General features: G+C 33.8%; 1 protein-coding gene across 1 annotated transcript in view; it reads right to left on the bottom strand.

Annotated features, from left to right (window-relative positions):
* Positions 1-13,744, bottom strand: part of LOC114194467 (protein TIC236, chloroplastic-like) — a 40,895-nt gene extending 27,151 nt beyond the window's left edge. The window contains exons 1-6 of the mRNA XM_028084708.2: positions 11,551-13,744; positions 8,787-8,985; positions 8,630-8,689; positions 4,946-5,050; positions 3,744-3,884; positions 2,883-2,945 (exon numbers count right to left, since the gene is read on the bottom strand). Coding sequence (XP_027940509.1) covers positions 2,883-2,945; positions 3,744-3,884; positions 4,946-5,050; positions 8,630-8,689; positions 8,787-8,985; positions 11,551-13,493 — 2,511 coding nt within the window. The 5' untranslated portion in view covers positions 13,494-13,744. The remainder of the gene's footprint in view (positions 1-2,882; positions 2,946-3,743; positions 3,885-4,945; positions 5,051-8,629; positions 8,690-8,786; positions 8,986-11,550) is intronic.
* Between the last annotated feature and the right edge of the window lie 7,172 nt (positions 13,745-20,916).

The following is a 20,916-nucleotide window of genomic DNA, read 5'->3' on the forward strand; positions in this document are numbered from 1 at the left end:
AAACAAAGATTTGTTACCAGTAATGTGATCGGTGGCACCTGAGCCGAACACCCAAGGACCAACAGACGAAGATTGAGTCAGACCAGCAAAAGATGTACCTGTGTGGGCAACAGAAGTTGTGGAACTAGAAAGCTTACGATCCTCACTCCATTTGAGAAATTCATTGAAGAGAGCAGATTGGTCGGTGGCAGAAACAGATGAATGAGGATCTGCAGAAGATGGTTGTGACGAAGGATCAGTGTGTGCAACAGCAGCAGATCGAGGAGGACGACCATGTAAGGCATAACACCGATCCATTCTGTGGCCGAATTTGCCACAATGATCACACTTATGACGCCCTTTCTCCGGCTTGCGTGAGCGCTGACGATCATCACAGTGAGATACCAAAGCAGAGGAATCATTGGCACGGACAGGTGGATCAGCGGAAGGTTGACAAGGCACACGCAAAAGGGTGGAACAAGTAGAGGTAAAATTGGGTATAATAGTAGAACCGAAAATCTGATCACGGGATATGGGAATATTTATCAACAAGCCCGTGTAACATCACAACCATGAAGAAGCGTGATCGTAGCTCGATTTCCTGAGCAGGAGTAGAGGCAGGAGGTAAAACTTCATTAAATTCATGAAAAAGTTCAGTCACCTTACCAACATAATCTGCAACAGGGTCTTGAGTACGAGAAGCAACCACATTAAGCAGATCTTGACAGACACCATATAAACGTTGAGTGTCATTGGTGTACAGTAATTTGGCCTGTTACCAGACTTCATAAGAGGTGTCGTAGGCACGAAACAGTGGTTTCAAAGAAGCATGAATTGTATTCTTGAGAACCATGCATAAGTGACCATCAATTCTCTTCCAACGAGGAAACTCAGTGGTATCAACATCAGTCACTTTAAGGGTAAGATGATCAAAATACCACTGACTCTCAAGCCAAAGTTTAACGTCGGCCGCCCATGTCGAACAATTCTTGCCATTTAACTTATCAATGGGCAAGTGCATATTAACATTTGGGAGAAAAATGGACGAATCAGACATGGAGGCGACGGAAGTGGACGAAGCAGCAGCGGAAGACGCCATGGAGAAGAGAAATAAAACCGAAAAACTAAAAGTGCCCCAATGGAAACACGAAGCCTAGATCTGGAATGTCGAGGTCGAGGCGAGATCAAACGTGCGATCGCCGGTCAAAACTGAACTTCCGGCGACAGCGACGGTGACGGTGGCCGGCAACAGTTGCTGGCGGTGGGCGGTTGCCGGCGACAGTGGACAGTGCTAGCAGTGACCAAAGACCGAGGTAGGAAAAAAATCCTTAAGCTCTAGATACCATATTGAATATAGAGAAAGTAGGGATTGAGATTAATCTCCCTTGTGTAGAAAATACACGTAGGGGCTGTATTTATAATAAAGAATATATGGGCTAAGCCCAAAATACATATGAAGAATAATAACAATAAAAACAAAAAATAAGATATTAAAGATATCTTAACAGTATTAAAGGTGTATGTTAGAAGAAATAAAAAGACTGACCATTAGTCAGTTAGAGAGGTCAGGTTGTTAGTGGGTAGTTGGGGATGAAAGTCTTGTTTTAGGAAGAGTATAAATAAAAGGGGGGCAGTGTTGTAAAGGGCTGATCTTTTGACTTTTATAGAGTGTAAACAGCAATCCTGACAAATCCTGTGAGGGGGAATTTTGTCTTCGCTAATGACTAGAGATGAAGCTTTCTCAAGTTCCACCTCACAAGAGCCCAAGAGCATATGTCTAAATATGTGAATAAGCACAGGAAACAGTCCTCCATCCAAGTAGGGGACTGGGTTTTTCTGAAAATTCGCCCCATAGACAGGTCTCAATGCCAACCAGGCTGCACCCAAAGCTATCTGCTAGATATTACAGTCCCTTTTGTGGTGCTAAGACAGGTAGGACCAGTTGCCTTTGGACTACAACTTCCAGACACAGTCAGGATCCACCCAGTGTTTCATGTTTCCCAATTGAAGAAGGCAGTGGGCACCCATCAAGTTGAGAAAGACCTTCCAGAGGAATTGTAGGGCAGGATCTCTAATTGGTTCCCCAGAGAAGATATTGGATAGCAGATTGGGACCTCTACCAGGGACAAAAGATACAAGACCTCGGTCCTGATTCAATGGAAGGATAAAGGGGTAGAAGCAGCTACTTGGGAAGATGTCACAACAATCCAACCGTAGTTTCCTGACTTCAACCTAGAGGACAAGGTTGTTAAGCCGGGGGGAGTAATGATAGAGTATTAAAGGTGTATGTTAGAAGAAATAAATTATGTAGACTTACTCTAATAACACTAGAAACAAATAACAGGTAATAGCTCCTCTATGAATAATACTAGAAACAAATTTTCTGACAATAACGATCTATATAAATTTACAAAGACGTATTGGTGTGACATTGAGAAGAGATTAACAAAAGTTTAGGTCAAGAAGATTTGAACATATGAAAGCATACCACTGGCAAGCAGAGCAGATAACATTTAGATTCAGCCCAATAACATCGATGATGCATGTAGCCAACCTCACCTACTGGGGTATGTTAGATATTGTTAAGATATTACTAGATACTGTTAGTTACAATATCTTATGTTAGTTACAATATCATAATTGGGTTAGCCATATTTTCCTATACTATTCTTCATTATAAATAAATTACCCTATGTGTGTTTTCAACACGGCAGTTAATCCTATACCTACTTTTCACTATTTTCACAAGATAAATTGTTGAATTTGTAGATAGTGCTTGTTGCCATAATGTTGAATACAAATGCAGATTATTCCAAAATAATATTTTTTATTTTACTCTATCAATTCCAGCATATTAAAACTTTAAAGTACTAAAATTAGTGCACCGAACTAAAGAAATGTACCGGGAAGAGAAGAGGTTTCATCTTAAAGGTTCTCATTAAAGCATTCACTTCAACACCAGGAACCTGTATATATTACCAGACAAAACATTAATGAACAGATGAAAAGAAGCACAACTATCTATCATCAAATTAAATAAGGTATAAATATGACAAATAAACTCACTATACAGAATCATTGTGTTCATCATATCTCATTATGTATGTGTGTGTAACTGTACAGAGAGCACTCTGGAAATTCTCCCATTTACAAACAAAATTTTCTTATTCCCCAAGAGTTGTACACTTTGGATACCACTGGGCTTAATGGACTATGGCTAGAGTAGCAGCAAGACTAATTAGGTATGCTGTGAGTACTACCACAACGGAGTGGAATATGAAGGACTTACCGAATTGGACTGGAAATACATACTTTCAAATTTCTAAACTAAATTTGAGAATGCATAAATTTTAACTATAGTTGGTTCCATGGCAGTGGCATGCTATAGAAGCATCTGAAGGTGGTCAAGGGTACCACTTTTATAATTACACAAAACAAAATTCCTTTAGCACAAAATGAGGTGGGTCTATGCTCAATCCACAATTCAAGCCCAAAGGACTTTTGTGTTAGCTTTGGTGTTAGGTGCATATCAAAGAATAACTAAAAAGTTAATTATTGGCAAAATAAACTCAATTGGAAATAATACTAGTATGAGTGCAGATTATAGAATTGTACAATCACCGATGAAAAATGCTTGGCTATTTCAAAGGATAACATGTAGAAAATAAAAGATCAACTTATCCAAATGAACTCTTATACAAAACAAAAATTATATTTGACTAAGCTACAATTTGTGTTTGTGAGCATGCATGAGACGAAAGTACCTGACACATAAGATGAAACTCTCCTTCTTCAGGATGAATGCCAAAGTCTCCTGATGCTTCTAAAGGAACACTGCCAAACCAGCCACTTGCATTGTGTAAAAATATTCTTTGACCACGAAAACATAAACTCCCTGATATGTTCTTCAATGACATACAAAAAATAGAACAAAAGGGGCGAAAACAAATTTCAGTTCATGGCATGAAAAATACTCAGCCCGTTTACATATCAATATGCCTAAATACTTCACATGTGTTATAAAAGGTACAGAAGTCATCAAAAGTTATACCAATGCAATCCATAATGGTAAAAGAATTATTTCATTAAGATAAATACAAAGGATAAAAGATACTTCTCAAAAGTGAGAATACAAATATAAGTAAATATCACTACTGAGCAAAGCTACTCAGCCCCAGCCCCTTCTGAATTATGATATCTGTAAGGGAATCTCCTTCAAAAAGATATTTCAAAGTATAACTCTTAAAAAAGAGAAGAAAAAATAATAAGATTGCAAACCTGTAAAAAACCAGATAAAAAAGAAGCACTCAGTATGATCATTTACTAAATTATATTAAGCAAAACAAAAATTATCATGAGTACCAAGGAAGTGTTAACCACGTAAATTGAGAAGAAAAGATATACCTTAGGTAGAAAAAGAAAACTAGAAGTAAAAAAAGGATACGCTAGCAGTTGATGACACAGTATAACATTATATAGATGTAGCTTACTACTAGCAGTCATAAGAACTGATAGTTGGACACAGTAGTAACATAGTTTACAGGTAAATCTACCTTTGTACAAAGAAAATAAGAAGTTATACAACACATTTGAAAACTATATATGTTAACTATAGTGTATCTACTAATAGCTATACATATTTTCCTATTTATAGGCCATTTAATTATATATTTAACAACATTATCCAGCTTACATTAATCTATAGGCTGTAAATAATGGTCCACGATAGATATGTGGTCCATCATATCATTCTTCTAATCTTAGTATTCTAATGGTACTTAACCAATAAATAGCACATTTTAAAATTTTCATATGACATCAAAGCATATGCTGAGTCAACAATATAAAATGCAACACTTGTGGTACTTTCTAATAACACAGTGCCCAATCACATTGAATAAGGAATACCAAATATAGAAAAGAAAAAACTTCAAGTGTCCTAAGAGAAGGGTATAGAAAGTTGTACAGAAAAAGATGATGGTGCATCCAATGGCTGGAAATCCAACCCTATCACATCAAGTTGTCCATGAAAATTTGGAAATGTCTCCCCCTTGGACATGCACAAGTGAACCTAAACATAAGGTAACAAAAAAATATATATCTATAAGAGAACATAGCATCATACATAGATAATTATAAGGGTGAAGAACTTGCGATAACATGACAAATAAAGTTCCACAGCAGAATCTGAACCAAAAATTATAGGACTTGTTTGTACCTATGAAATAAAATGCTAGTTCATCAAATAATAAAGGTTTATTTATATTTCAGACCCTAAAATTTGAGTTAAATAAGTTATCAGTCCCTCGATTAAAAAAAAGTGTTTCAGTACCTTGAATTTAGTAAAAATACGGTTTAAGTCCCTTAATCCTAAATTTGAGGGACTAAAACAGTATTTAAAAATTTAGTTGAGCTCCTCAAATTTAGAGTCTAGGGGCGAAAATTATTTTTTATTTTGAGAGACTAAAATATATATTTTTTAATTTTAGGGGACCAAAATCAGAATTATCGCCAATTTCAAAGACAAATTATAATTAAGCCTATGTTAAAATTAAACAATTGAATCAATAAAACAGGTAGAAAAGGAGATCCTATTTAGACATCCAAAGTAATATCCACAAATGGAAATATATGTCAAAGATACATGGAAATAGACTTTCAAATTACTAAAAGCAAATATGAACATTACAACAAATGTTGTGGGTATGCACCATTTGTCTTATTTATAATTATAGAAACAAGAAACTGATCCCATATAATCAAGAATATCTTGATTATAAATGTATGTTTAAAGAATTTTTTTATAACGATATTACATCTTTGTTATTAGATTATATCAAATCTAATCTATTTATTATATTGATTCAATTTTCTCAACATAAATATAGTACCCACGTTGTCTTAGAAACACAAGGTTTCAACTAAATGTTTTTTTCTTTCCTAGAGTTGAACATGGTATCTAGAGCCTTTCTCAAAACCATGTTTTCTTTTGCCAGCCTTTCTCCCAAGTTCACATTCACTGTTCTAGCACCACCTCTAGCGAACTCATTTTTCTCTAACCAATATTCGCCAGGATGCCTCCCTTGTCCTCATACCCTTGTAATAGCTGCTCCATCAGAGTTTAGTTGTCCAATCTACTTTTCCCTCTCCTTAGGTTTTTGCTTTTTAATATTTCCACAAAACAAGTCTTCCAATACCACATCAACCTCCAGAATAGATTCTCCCATCTTTTCTGACCATATGGTTAGTATTTACAACATAGACAGGTCTAACTATTCCACTTGGGCTTTGAAAATCAAGTTATGGTTAAGTGAGTTGGGCTACAAATCCCATCTACCTACCAGTGTTCAATTCCTTCCTACATAAATCAAGAACAATGGACAAAGATTAATGTTCAACTTTGTCGTGTAATTAAATCCACTATTCACACCTCACTTAAACCTATTTTTCGTTACCAAGAGACGCATTCATTATATTTGGTGAGAAGTATGTACCCTATATACCAATAATGCACAATGTGTGTGCATGTGCCAAGATCTCTTAACACTTCTTGCCACACGATTTTGCTAGCTTACACGATTTTAAAGACCTCCTTCCACCGCCTACATATGTGAAGAAGGAAAATGAAAACTACTTCATTATAATCTTGGGCTTGTATTGCTTGCCACAGCTTTGTAATGTTAATAAATCAACTATTCACACCTCAATTAAACCAATTTTTGTACCCAAGGGACGTGCGCATCAATTTGGTGGGATGTTTGTGCCACTTATACCATTGACTTGTAAGGCGTGTACCAAGATCTCTTAACACTCCTATAAGGTGTGTACCAAGATCTACAAGATCTCTTAACACTCCTTGCCCCCGTAACATTTCAAAGGTCGTATGTATGCTAATCTTTGCAGCTTCGTGCTGCCTTACATGATTTTCCACCATCTACAAATGTGAAGGAACTTGAAAACCATAATGTGTTCTTTGACCTTGGGCTTGTATGGCATGCAAATAGAGCATACTGCTATTATTGGCTAGTGTTATCGAAAATCAATTATGGTGGCACCATGGCAGAAATCAGTGGTGATTTTGAAGCTTACCACCACAACATGGCGATGGCAATGTGAGTTTCCCATGGCGGCTCCATTTTGCTTCACGGTTAGCTCACGTAGAATGGAGATGGCAGAAAAGGAGGAGATGAAAACGCTAGTTTGTAGTGGCAATGGCAAAGGAGAAGAAAAACCGAGCGAGCAGAGGCCACAGCATAGGGAAAAAACCCTAGTTGGAGAGCACAAGATATTTGTTGTCTCTTTTCTTTGCCTTTTTGTTGGGTTAAAAGTCCAAATGACAACTTTGTTAAAAATTGGGCCATAACCAGCCCAATAAAAACATTATATTTTAGCCTAATACCCTACCCATGCCTCTCCTTCTTCAGTGCCACTACCGCTTGCACTAATATCACTACTCGCCACCACTCACTGCCATTTTGTTGTCGATAGCTGCCTCGCATATATTGTATTTGTTTTACCACAATGCTTTCACTATAACCCGTTATGGTTTCTGTTATAATTTCGTAAAGGATTTTTGGGGCCCCAAATATTTTCCGTTATCCGATATTGATAACACTACTATTGACTTTTAATTAAGAGTTCCATATAAAAATATTTTATACATCTAAGGTATTTCCTTCGTATATAAGTGGTACAATTCAAGGATGGTTTAGTCATATCTCAAAGAAAATATGCTCTTGACGTTAACAAGGATGATAAATGTTAAGCTAGTGGACACACATGGATCCCAGTGTCAAAATTGCACTTGACCAAGGAAAACCATATTCTAATCCTAAATAATACAAAAAATGAGTTAGTAAACTAAATTACCTTGTTGTGACTTGTCCACCGATCACCCTTGCAATAAGCATAGTAAGTCAATTTTTAAACTCTATTTGTTACAATTGTTCGGATTCAGTCATACGAATCCTAAAGTATATTAAAAAGCTCCTAGAAAAGACCTCATTTACGATGATAAGAGAAATACTCAAATTGTTGGGTATTCTAACACTGACTCAATAGGGTCCCCAAATAATAGACACTCAGCTTAGGTCAAATTACAATCGAATTGTAGTACTTAGGCTACTACACTCTTATGTAAAAATAATTGCACCTTGACTATTTGCTATCAATTTTACCGAATGGTATGCGTTCAATCCGAGACAAAGGAACTTAAACAACTGAAGAGTAATTTTGGGATAGTGGAACTTTAGTTGCATTCAAACATGTAAGATAACAATTCCAAGGCAAATCTAAGGCAGATTTCTTCTAAAATTGAATGTGGCCTATTCAAACTAATGTACCTCATTAAACTCACGATTTTAGACAATGTTGTTAATAGCAACTATTGTTGGTTTCAAAAAATAAGCCATCACGTTGTGAAATCCATGAGAAACCATTGTGGCTGTCATTCTAATCATGTATATCTAGGTTAGGTCTATATAACCACTAAACTAGTCACAAGTACTATACATAACAAATATATCTATGTAGATGTTGACTTTGATATTTAACATGATATGTAGAAAAATTAGTGTTTAACTCAAAAGAAAAATCTTCCTCAAGTATCAAATAGAATAGAAAGGTAAATGAACTTGAGTTAGAAAAACACCTCGCCACTAGCCCTCCCTTTAGACCAAATAATTGGAATTTCAAGTATCCTTTCAAACAGCTGCATCAAACTCAAGCCAAACAAACTACATAAGCAAATTGTAGAAATTAAATGGAAAATCCAGAAATGTTGGACCATTAACTATTATAAATGTTACCGGGACAAAAAGATTATCAATTTTTAAATTAGCATGCCAATTCTGCTCAATAGTGTCGACAAAAACATTGGCAGACAACCAGCCTCCATCTTCAGATATAAGATCTGATCTCCAAGTATTACAATTTCCACTCAGATCCACATGTATGCGACTATAGTGATTTTGGAACTTTACATGTCCATTGACATTCTCCATCTCCCTAAAAACAATAGTATAAAATCTTCAATTCACAGACCATCACTATTTGGTTACAATATAAAAGCATCATTTATATTGTATACAAGAGATGAGATTATAAAAAGATTGTATTGAGATTTAATGAATTGAAGACTGAAATTGGGTTAGAACAATTGATTAATTCATTATAACTCTTGTACAACTCTATCACAGATATATACGTATGAAAAGCTGGGAGACTCTCCCAAGCATGTTTCCGCTCATCTCCTGTGCTTTTCTCTCTGTTTTAAGTCTAATTCATGTTACAAGCACTCATCTCACAACAAATTTATGCAAAATAATCTAAAACATTCTACTGAAAATATCCAAATCGAAACAAACATGTTTTTTCTAAAAAACCAAGATTAACATTACTCTTATAGAATGTTAAATAAGACTTAATTAAGTTTTAAATCTCTCATAAATTTATGTCTTTTCAATTGAGTCCCTATTAAACTTTTTTGCCTATTGGATACTCAATTTTTATACTTTTCAATTAAGTTCATTGCGTTTAATTTTTATCATTAGTTGGGTGATGTGATTGTTATTTTGTCTCAAACATCTTGCTTTCTTATGTTCACATGTTGAGAAATGTGAAGTTTTGTAATTAATAAAACAATATTGCAGTTAATGTAAAACAACAAATGACTTTTATTGCTTTAATTTTTTTTACATTAATCACAACACCTTACAAAAGAAGCAAACAACAAATGATATAAGGATTATAAATATGGTCCTGCAACAGAGGCGAACTTCGATCTAATCCCTCAATATTGAAAAAAGACATCTAAAATATACTTTCTGTTGTATCCAGAAAATAAATATAAATAAAATCCTTTTAAATGACTATAAACTTACTCTTTTAGAAACTAAATCCAAAATTTTCAAGTTTCAAGGATACACCAAAGAAAGAAATTGGTTTTACAAATTACAATTATGTCAAAGCTCAAGAAACTAAAATGGCAAAACTCGACTTCAACGAATAAGCTAAAAACAATAATCAACCATACTTAATTGATAAAAACAAATATTAAGACTTTAGATAACATATTAATGGCAGCATGTTTATTTTATAGATCTCGATAGGAAAAAGCAAAATTATATTATATTCTTCAGCATCCTTAGAATCTATGTTGCCCAGATACGAACACCGATACGACATGAACAGGAAGATATGGCTAAATTAAAAAAGTATAGGACACGGGACACAGAGTGTATATACATATTAGTTTGAAACTATCAACTAACACATTGTCAACTAACACAAAAAATTAATCTAATCTATCTATTTAATATCCAAAAAACAAAAAGTAGTGATCGTTTAAGATTTGTTCCTTATTTTAATCATCATAATAGAAACTTATGTAATAAGTCTACAAGTCTTTTGTTCTTTTAGGAAATCATTAGATTTGTGGTTATTAACATAGTGTTGGAGTCATGTCAAGATCATGTCAAAGACAAAAAATGTCTTTCAAATTGGACATAGTATGTCGTATGAGTATCATACAAGTGTCGGTGTCTGATACGGACACGGGACACACCATTTATGAGGCATATCCAAGCTTCATAGCTCAGAATATAGAAATATGCACTTGTTTGATTGACACACAGAAGAAGGTAAAAGGAAACTAAAATTATATAATTAATAAATGCATGAAAGAAACACAGAAGTAACTGGAATAGAGACCTACAACAACTTGTATTAGAGACTTTGAACATCCAATGATTAGCACTTAAAGGATGTTCTGTCCAATACAAAACACTAATTCTTCATTCTTCTAGATTTCTGAAAACAAAGATGGCTAATTAAATATGCCAAATAGAGATCCCACTACTAATACTTGTCAAAATTGGGCAGGACCGGCCAGTTCAACCGGTAGAACAGAGAAGTGGTCCAAATCTTCCAAAAACTGGATTTCAATCAAACTGGCCATGACCCAGGAAAACTGGTAGGTTGAAGGGTTCAACCAATTGGCTAAAAAGGGTATGTGCTTTTTTGTTGTAGTTAGTTCTTTTAAGAGTTTTTAGTTGGTTTTTTAAGAGATCTGAACTTGAATATGATGTATTAGATTTGTTTACCTTCATATATGAATTACTTTTATTATATGTATGACTTATGACCATTTTAAGCGAAATTATAATTATAATTTTATAAATTTATGTGTACTAATTTATTTTTGTCAATTTTGCCTCTTATATTATATTTATATATTATAAAAATTAAAATAATAGTATTTTATGGAGACCTGTTCGACTTTAGTAGAACCTTTGAACCTTGAAACCATGCCTTCCCTGGTTCGATATACTGTCCAGCTACTTAAAAAATGTTGCTACTATGATTGTCATTGTCATACTACTTAAAAAACTGAAGTATTATTTAGTATAAGCAAGTTAACTATCAAGATGATACAGTTCTGGAAGAACGCCCAACATAACATTTCTAATGATGTACACAATATTAAAACCATGGACTCATGAACTGGTGTGTTCATTACTTCAGCTGTAGACTGATTTTAAATTAAGAGATAATGATAAGATCAACTCTCACCTAACTTCCTTGTCACCATATGCAAGCAGCATCAGTGTTGCACCTTTGAAATGAACTGAATCCAATGTAATAGGCAGAACCTTCGTAACAGCTTCGGACTGCACAAAATCTATCCCATCAACATGTTCGGAAACAATATCTTCAACAGTCAGACCCACAACAGACTTCAACTTTGCAACGGGACCAGAAAGAAACCAAGATGTCAACTCTTCCATATTTCTTACAATTGATGTTAAGTCAAATTTCACAAGCAAGAGCTCAAATGGATTTTGAAAATAGGTTTCCAATTGAGAGTTAGGCTTCACAAAACCCAAATTTTCAGATGTCAAACCTCGTTGGCCCTCTGAAGAGCTGTCATTATCGTCCATATGATTGGCAGCAACATATGGTACAAACTCCTCATTTTTCTCTGTTATACCATTTGGATTTGCCGGTTCTGCAACATCATCACTAGATTGCAAATTTTCAAATTCACCCTCTCTTGTGTGTAAAGTTGGATCACAAACTAACTTTAAGTAATCCGATTGAATGCCAATATTTTCATTTACTGAGGGAGGCAATGCCAGATCTTTTAATTGTGTTACACTTTGGTTATCATCACTTCTTTTTTCATCACCAACAACAGGTTTGGCATTTCTGTCAACCTCACTTTTCACCAAATGCATATCATGACTCATAAAATGATAACATTCAGAAGGCGACAAAGGCTCCCCAAATTTCCATTGTGATTGATTACAAAAGTATGCATGAGCAGCTGCTGCACTACGTTCAAACATTCTCTTTTTGATAGCAACATCAGATGCAAAGATGCTACCCCCATTAGCCTTCCTCTTAAACTTGTACTTCCGAGGCCCGGATATTACTCTAGACCAAAATCGAAGTCCCGATGCAGGAAGTCTCACCCCAAATGATTTTTCCAGAGCTGCATGCTTCGTATCATAATTAACACCTTTGTCCATCAACCTATGATCGTGCTTACCATCATTCATGCAAAAAAAGGGCGCAGATGCAGTTGACTCCATGAAACGAGTTTCCATCTCCTTTAAACCATCATCACCTTGGGACACACCACAACTCCTCTCAGAAACAAAGTACCCCACCTCAGCAGCTTCCTTAGCCGCATCATCTCTTTCTCTTTCCCAATGAGCCAAGGCTTCCTCTCGTGCAAGCCTCCTTGTTCTTGTACGATAATCTATGCCTTCTTCAGCCGAGAAACTTCTGTCCCTGCTTCCTTCATTGAAGGGTATTCCAAACCAAGTAAAGTCCTTCTTCTGTGCTACCAAGAGACTTGGATGCGACAAAACCGCATCAATCACCAACTTTCCCCTCCTCAAACTCACAAAGGGGCGGAGGCGAAGTTTCACCGTGGGAGCCTCGCCACACGAAAACTCCTCCTTGTGAGGCCCAAATGAGCAAGATTCCAAAGTAATGCTCAACGGCGAAATTCGCCGAACCTTACCAAACACAAGGTCACGCTGAATTTGCTCACTGATTACTGAACAAACAGAAGGCAACAAATTGGCCTCAATGAAACCCTTTGCTTTATTCTGGCCATACCACACCAGCATGCACACTCCAGATACAACAGCAGTGCAAACAGAAGCCCTTATCAAAAGAAGACCCTCCTTCCACAACGGTGTCAAATAACTACCCAAAGCCTCACTCCTAAAATAAGGTTCCCTGGCACATTCTAACCTCGACCCACTTCTCAAAATCAAGTCTTTTCCCAATAACCCCGCGTTTTGCCCAGAAAAAGCTGAAAGCCGTAACGCTTGGCTTACCAAACGGCACCGTTTCGGGGACACGCAGCACGTGCAATTGCAAAGACCCTTCTGCGGCAACTTCCTTCTCTCCAAACGAAAAGGGTTCCTCTTGCTGGTGCCACTTTCCAAAGAGCCATGAAGACTTGTTCCCAGAAACAAGGTGTGGTTTTTCAGACTCATTATGGGGTCTCATCTCAGAAGAATCGTTGAAGATGGACACAAATTTCGACTCCCTTCATCACCAGCGCGTTTAATTTTGAGGGGCACGTTGTGGAAGTGTGAAAAACGAAGCGAGTATGGAGTCTGAGAATCTTGGTTTGTGTTGTGTTGCGTTTTGGTAATGGCTACGGTACTCTCTCTAGATGGTTTCGATTGGGAGAAGGGTTGAAATTGTTTGGCTCTGTTTGGAGGTAGAAAGGTGAAAATTGGGTTTCACTTTTAGCCCACAAACGGGTTGTTATGAACAAGAAAGAAAGTGAGTTTACATGGCTATAATTCCTACAATTATGTGAAGATCCTCACAGATTTTAAAGTAAAACACAATTTCAGTCTCTTCAAAACTCCCCTAAACAAAAAATTTTATGTTTTTTCTTAAAATGTGTCAAATTTAATATGTAGCTTAGTTTAATGCAAAACTATGTAGCAAACCCTATTAGATTATGTTTTTATTGTAATGAGTTTTACCCTTGTTTTCTCTAAAATGTAAGTATTTTACCTTCCTATTCAAAATAGTATTTTATTTGATTTTTATCTTCGGAAAACTAAAACTTGTTCATTTTGAATTGCTACAGTAAACTTGTTAGACGAAAATAGTTGTAGGTTTTGAAAATTTCTCTTATTTTTTCACATTGCAGACAATAAATATGCGGTGATTTTCAATCATAAATTCACGTCCCCCCTAGTGAGATGTGTACCACTATTTTTACATGAATCATATTATTGACAAGGGATGTATATGATTGAGAATCAATATTTAATAATTTAATAAAATTATTCATTGTATTAGATGTTCATGTTATTTATTAGTTACTGAAATACATTTTTAAAAGGGTTAAATATGTTTTTGGTCCCTCAAGTTTCAGCAAAATTTGGAATTAGTCTCTCATCAAAACTTTTGACCAATTTAGTCCTTCATCGTATTTAGTCCTTTTAACCAAATTTTGTTAAGTTTATCTGACGTTTCGAGCGCATTTCATGATAGTATTTAAGTTAACATTGAAGCAAAAATGTGTCAAACAGTATAAATAATTTAAATACTATCATGAAATGCGCTTGAAATGTCAAATAAACTTAACAAAATTTGGTTAAAAGGACTAAATTCACGCATTTTGGAAGATGAAAGACTAAATTGGTCAAAAGTTTTGATGAGAGACTAAACCCAAATTTCGCTCAAACTTGAGAGACCAAAAACATATTTAACCCTTTTTAAAAAGACGACCTAAGAATTTGGGAAGACCTAAACAAACTTAAAAAATTAAGTATTTTATTTAAAATTTATTTTTTGAATTTTTTTATATAAAATTATTTATTAAATTGTTATAATTAATTTTTTTTAATATTTTATTTCTAATAGTTAATGTTATTCTTTATTTACGAAATCCTCTTTCATTCTATCTTTCCAATCCAAAGTTATTAACTTTATTTGATTTTAGGGTTTTCCTCTTTTTAATTTTCCTTCATTTTTATTTTTCTTTTGTTAATGTTGTTATTAATATTCAAGGATTTGTCAGTATATTTTTTAGGGTTTTAATCTATTATTGCTTCTTTTCGTCAGTTTTTTTTTTAGTGCAGGACTTTTATTCATCAAATAATAATACATTGGTATGGTGTTAGTGAAAAGGTATGTTCTTAGCATTTGAAGTTTTATTTTCTTAGTTTCTTTTATGCTTTTAATTTTTATCATCAATTTTAGTTGGTATATAATTTATACTCACATCTTTTAAAATATTGATTTGTTACTTTTAATTGTTATATGGAAGTGTCTTGTGTTCTCAAGTATTTACAACTACGTTTTCTCTATATACTTAAAAGGCGTGATTTTTCAGAAATTTAGTTCATGTGATTTGAATTTGTTTGTGAATGGTTATCGATTAATGGAAGTGTGAATGGAATTGTTTTGCCATGGAAAGTTTGAATTTCCTTGTGTAACAATTGATGATAGACTTATGGGTTTGTAAAATAGTTGCAAGTGTGCTTTGGATGGTTGCTTACAAAATTGATTTTCGTAATTGATTTTCTAAATTGTTGACAACTATCCCAAAGTTTGATATTTTGGTCAGGTTGTGTACTAATCTTTGAGGTTCATATTTTCTTGACTTGGGTACTAATATTTGACCTGCATCAATCACATATTGGCTTGATGGGTATCTTAGTCGCAAGGTACTGTTTACTCATTCCAAGCCAATTGAATCCAAATCCCACCACATTTTTTTTTCGAGGTTTGAAGTTATAAGTCAATCCTTATTATTTTATTAACTATTATCATTGTTGTCATGTATATGAAGTTGAAATCTTCATTCGGGGCATTTCTAGATCCAGTGGCGACAAGGTATTTTTTTTCTATCCTATTTCATACGAACATATTTCATGAATTTAAGCCTTTTTGGGTTTGTACATGTGATGCAATGTTGAAGCATGAAAATTATGTTCAGTTGCTTGGATATTGCTTCATTGGAAGCTCCCGTATTCTTACTTTTGAGTTTGCATCTAATGGATCTCTTCCTGATATGTCCACACCTATGGAGTTTAGTTTTTTTTTTTTGTTAGTCTCTTGCATTTTCTGAGGGTTGCGAAGGCTGAAGACTGGAAAGTTGGACTTGGTTATAGGACGAACACACTTGATTGAATTTGGAAGGTAATGGTTTTATTAATTTTTGACTTTTGACGTTTTTAAGTATGATTCTAGTCTTTGAACATTTCATCCGTGTCTGAAACTTTAATACATTTTATACTTTAAAATTTAAAAATGAATGGATATAGTCCTTTTAACTTAATTACGTTAGTTTTCTACAGGTGTCTCATGCTAGCATTTGAGTTATTTACATTGTCTGACACGTTTCTGTTTCAATATATGTTAGGAAACTCATTAAACACATCAAGCAGGAACGTATCAGATAAACAAATCAAATGCTAGCTTGAAACATGTTCGACACATAAAAAAATAATGTAATTGGATTGAAAAGACTATATTAATTCATTTGTAAAGTTTAAGAACCAAAATATATCAAAGTTTCAGATAGTGACAAATTCCAATATCGCGTTAAGGTTTATGGATAAAAACATACTTAAGCCTTTATCTTGGCACCCGTTAAATTTTGTCTGAAGTTCCGCCAATACTCTCCCGTGTTGCCGCTAGACCCTCACTTGGTTGGGTCTTCCTTATTGTGAACCCTATTCGTTGTATCCGCCACCAGGAGCGCCTCTAAACTCACCACAGTTTGTTATGACTGCTCTTGTTGTCGTTGACGTTCGCTACCCTCGTCGGAGTGGGTCATCGCGTGTCGCTGTCACCTTAGCCCAATCGTTTCTCCTCTCGGTATCACTACCACATCTTGTCCTCCTCCATTGCCATGCTCTCACATCGAAAACCCTAAACTAACATGCTCTAGTAATTTGGAAACTCACTTGTGTTTTGTTATGATTCTTGTAGAAGATATATTTTTTGGGAAAACACTGTCTGTGAGAAAACAAAAATTAAAGGAACAAAATAATTATGAAAAGTTGAAGGTGAAGATGTTAAATATGGGCGAAAAATTTGCCACTTTTTTAGCAATGAATTTTAAAGTATGTAATTATTGACAAATTTTATCAACGAAAAAATCTATCGATAATTAAAATTTGTATTACCAGCGGATTTTTAGACAAAAAAATCTATCGATAATTGAAATCTATATTACTAATGAATTTATTGACATAAATAAATCTATAAATAAAATCCACTAGTAATATAACTTTTAAAATTCATCGGTAAGATTTGTTTGTAATTCAAATTTACCAACGAATTTATTTCCATATGTAAAATTCTATTGGTAATTTCAAGAATTTTTGTAGTGCATATGATATTAGAAATCTTCTCTCTCAAAGTTCATAAAATTCATTCTTATATTTTAGTAATGTATGAACTACGTCCCCCAGAACCAACGATGTTAACTTTTAGGTGATGTGTCTAACGAGCATGCTGACTGGATTAAAAAGTTTGAAGATATGACTATGCCACGTGATTGACACATGTAATTTTTTTTAAAAAAGGTCTTTTTTTCTTATTTATTTTTCTTTTCTTTTACCTTTTTTTATTCTAGTTCTAGAGGAGTATTCCATGCATTACTAAAGTATAAGGATTAATTTTATATGAACTTTTCTAAAGGGAAACATTCCAATTTCACATATAAATTTAGGGACTAAAAACATACTTAACCCAATATTTTATTATAAAAAAATAGTGTAAAGTGAAAGCATAATCCAAAGAAGTGTCAATGGAAAAACATTTTGACAAGTTATATAATTGGATTCAAAAAAATTTTCTTAGTCTTTGTTGTGTGAAAAGGAAAATAATGAAACAAATTTTTTGTTGAATGACACTCAATTTGAGAAACTTTATATCTTAAGATGAATAATCTATCCACTATATCAATTTATCAACTATAATATCCAATTCAAAACTTTATGAAATATTCATCTATTAACTAAAATTCAAAAAACACTCAATTTCATATATTCAAACAATTTTCCAAACAAAACACAATCACCAACATAGAAACCAAAATCTTTGACCAAGTGCACTTCACGTTCAAATCATCTATCATAAGGTTTCATGAAAAACATAAATAACTTCCATTGTTAAAACTTGTTTGTTTAAATTCAAACTTCAAACTTCTCTTATAACACATGAAAGCTAAACTTGAACATAGAAAATTTTAATCAATGATTTATATATAACCTTATGATCATGAACTAACAAATATTTATCTTTACTATAAAAGGACTGCATATAAGACCCGTAGGCCCCACATGCATGCAAAACATCCAAAACCAACCTAAGAAAATGTATAAAGAGAAACTTCCTTTAAAACAAATTTTTATCAGACACATTTGCTCTATTTTTATCATAATCACTAAGACAAGTTTTGATCTATGAAAGGATGAACAAAAGTCTAGGGAGAAAATATATAAGGTAAATAGAAAGAGTGTTAAATAAATGTTGGTTTTTTTGAAATGATGCTTAGAAGTCTCACATCGACTATAAATAATGCCAATTTATAATATATGAGTAGGTGCAAACCTCACCTTACAAACCAATTTTGTAAGGTTGAGTTGGGTTTAAAGTTTACTTTTTAACATGGTATCAAAGTTATAGTTGGAATCTATCCTATCAAAGTTTGTTATTTGGTGGATTTATTGTTTCACCTGTTATTGGATCGTTATCAGACCACCTTTATTGTCTAATTCCATACATGAAATGTATATACTTCGATGTGAGGAAGGTGTGTTGGAAACTTTATACTTACAAGTTAGCTTTGCAAAGTTGAGTTTGACTTAAAATATATTTCTTAACATAAACTAACCTGGAAAAAATGTACAAAAAGAATCTTCCTCTAAAACAAAATTTGAAAAGGCATATTGTTCTAGTATCTATTAAAATCACTAAGACAAGCTTTAATTTATGAAAGGATGAATAGAAAGAAAACATATAAGGGGTAAATACAAATTTGTTTGATAGATGATGATTTTTCTGAAATGATGTTTGAATAATTAGTTTTTTCTATTTATAAGTTTTGTACTTAAATAATAAATATTCATATTTCATATCACTATACTACTTTTACTTTTAAATAGTTGAATATGTCCTTACAATTTTTCATTTTATAATAAAAAAATATTACTTTTTTTCTATAAATTTGTATCAAGAAATTTATAATTAATAAAAACAAAACAAAAATGACTAAAGTATATTAAATTAAACTCTAAATATAAACTTCGTCTAAATTCTTACAAGTTTTTGAAAATATACCATTTTTTTTGGTAGTTACCACACATCATATCTTTCTTTTACGTATACCTATTAATCAAATATTATTTTAATATGACATTTATAAATATAAATGATTTAAAATTATAAAAAATATTTTTATTCAATTTATATTTATTTTGTATTAGAATAATATTTTTTGTTATTAAAATATTCTTTAAAAAACGTTTTGATATATTTGATATGCTTTAAAAACACCTTTTTCTTTTATGATTATGGAATTGAAGTTAATAAGGCACGGAGTGAGTATAATAAAACCCGGCTTTTACTTTCCGCACTCTGATACAATTTCTTCGTGTGCTTCTTTCAATTTTTAAAATGACCATTTTAGCCTTTAGCAAAGTGATTTTTGAATTATACATTTTGGAAATTCTCTTTTTTCAGAAATTTCGAAACAAGATTTACAAAACTTAATTTCCCTAGTAGAATTTATGAAATGAGATTTTTGAAATGTGATTTTTGTAACAAAATTTTCGAAACGCATGAACACTATTTTGGAATGGATATTTCATAATATACTGTCTCATATTCTACAACAATGGTTGTGATAATAATGGTAATAACAACGAGATCAATGATAATGTGCTAAAGTAAATAATATTTATAACGTCCCATTTAATTATTAAGCGAAATTAAAAGAAACGTCACACAAAAGATAACGTAATAGCGCAGTCCGGGAGTTTTAAACTCACTCCTTACAACCTAAGGCACACCATAATGCCCAAAAGAAAACTCGATAAAGAGTTCAACCAAAAGTATGTAAATCTAAGGACGAACAAAATACATGGGTCATAGCCCTAAAGAAACTCATAAAGGAAATTATGAACCAGTTCACACAGACTATGCAGCGGAATCACCACCTCCCTATTGTCCATGGGTGTTCCTCGCATCTGCTCACACCAACAAGTTGATGATCATCGCAAAAGAGAGTACCACACAGCAGAACACACAACAATAAAAGTAGGGTAAGCTAGAGCACAAAAGATTTCATCCATAAGTTTAGTTATATTTGCACAATCATACATTCATATCAACCAAGCATGTTATGACTTCTCAGACAATACACTACGACACAACTCGACTCATCCGGATACATATAACTTGGTCGTATTCAGCGAATGCTTGCACTTGTGGTAGATACCTCTGCTCACCCCCGAGCTATGTGTTACAGTGTTACAGTAAATCAATTTCCCTCACCACAAGGTTAGTCATTAGAGAATTTCAGGCCTCTTACTACTCTCACCACATGAGTCAGTCTGCTCTAGGTGAGACTAACTGACTCCTTAGAGTGTCAGGATGCAACCTTACCTTGAATTCTTACCTAGTTATACAGATGAGGCACCACCATGGACACCCACTAACAAGGGCCATGAAATTACGTCCCGACCACTGAAGCGCAACCTTGAAAGTCTCACCTAGAGACCCCAATGAATTATGCACTGACACAGACAAAACATGATCACACAGTCAAAAAGTATTCGCCATGCAAGAATATATTCATTATGTCACCCTTTAAGGCCCACAACTTTCATGTTTCCAAGTCCAACACATTCCTGCTCATCATAACTCATCCATGCT

The sequence above is a fragment of the Vigna unguiculata genome, chromosome 8 (assembly GCF_037176805.1).
Source record: "Vigna unguiculata cultivar grain cowpea cultivar isolate G323 ecotype 2 chromosome 8, ASM3717680v1, whole genome shotgun sequence".
Classification (NCBI taxonomy): domain Eukaryota; kingdom Viridiplantae; phylum Streptophyta; class Magnoliopsida; order Fabales; family Fabaceae; genus Vigna; species Vigna unguiculata.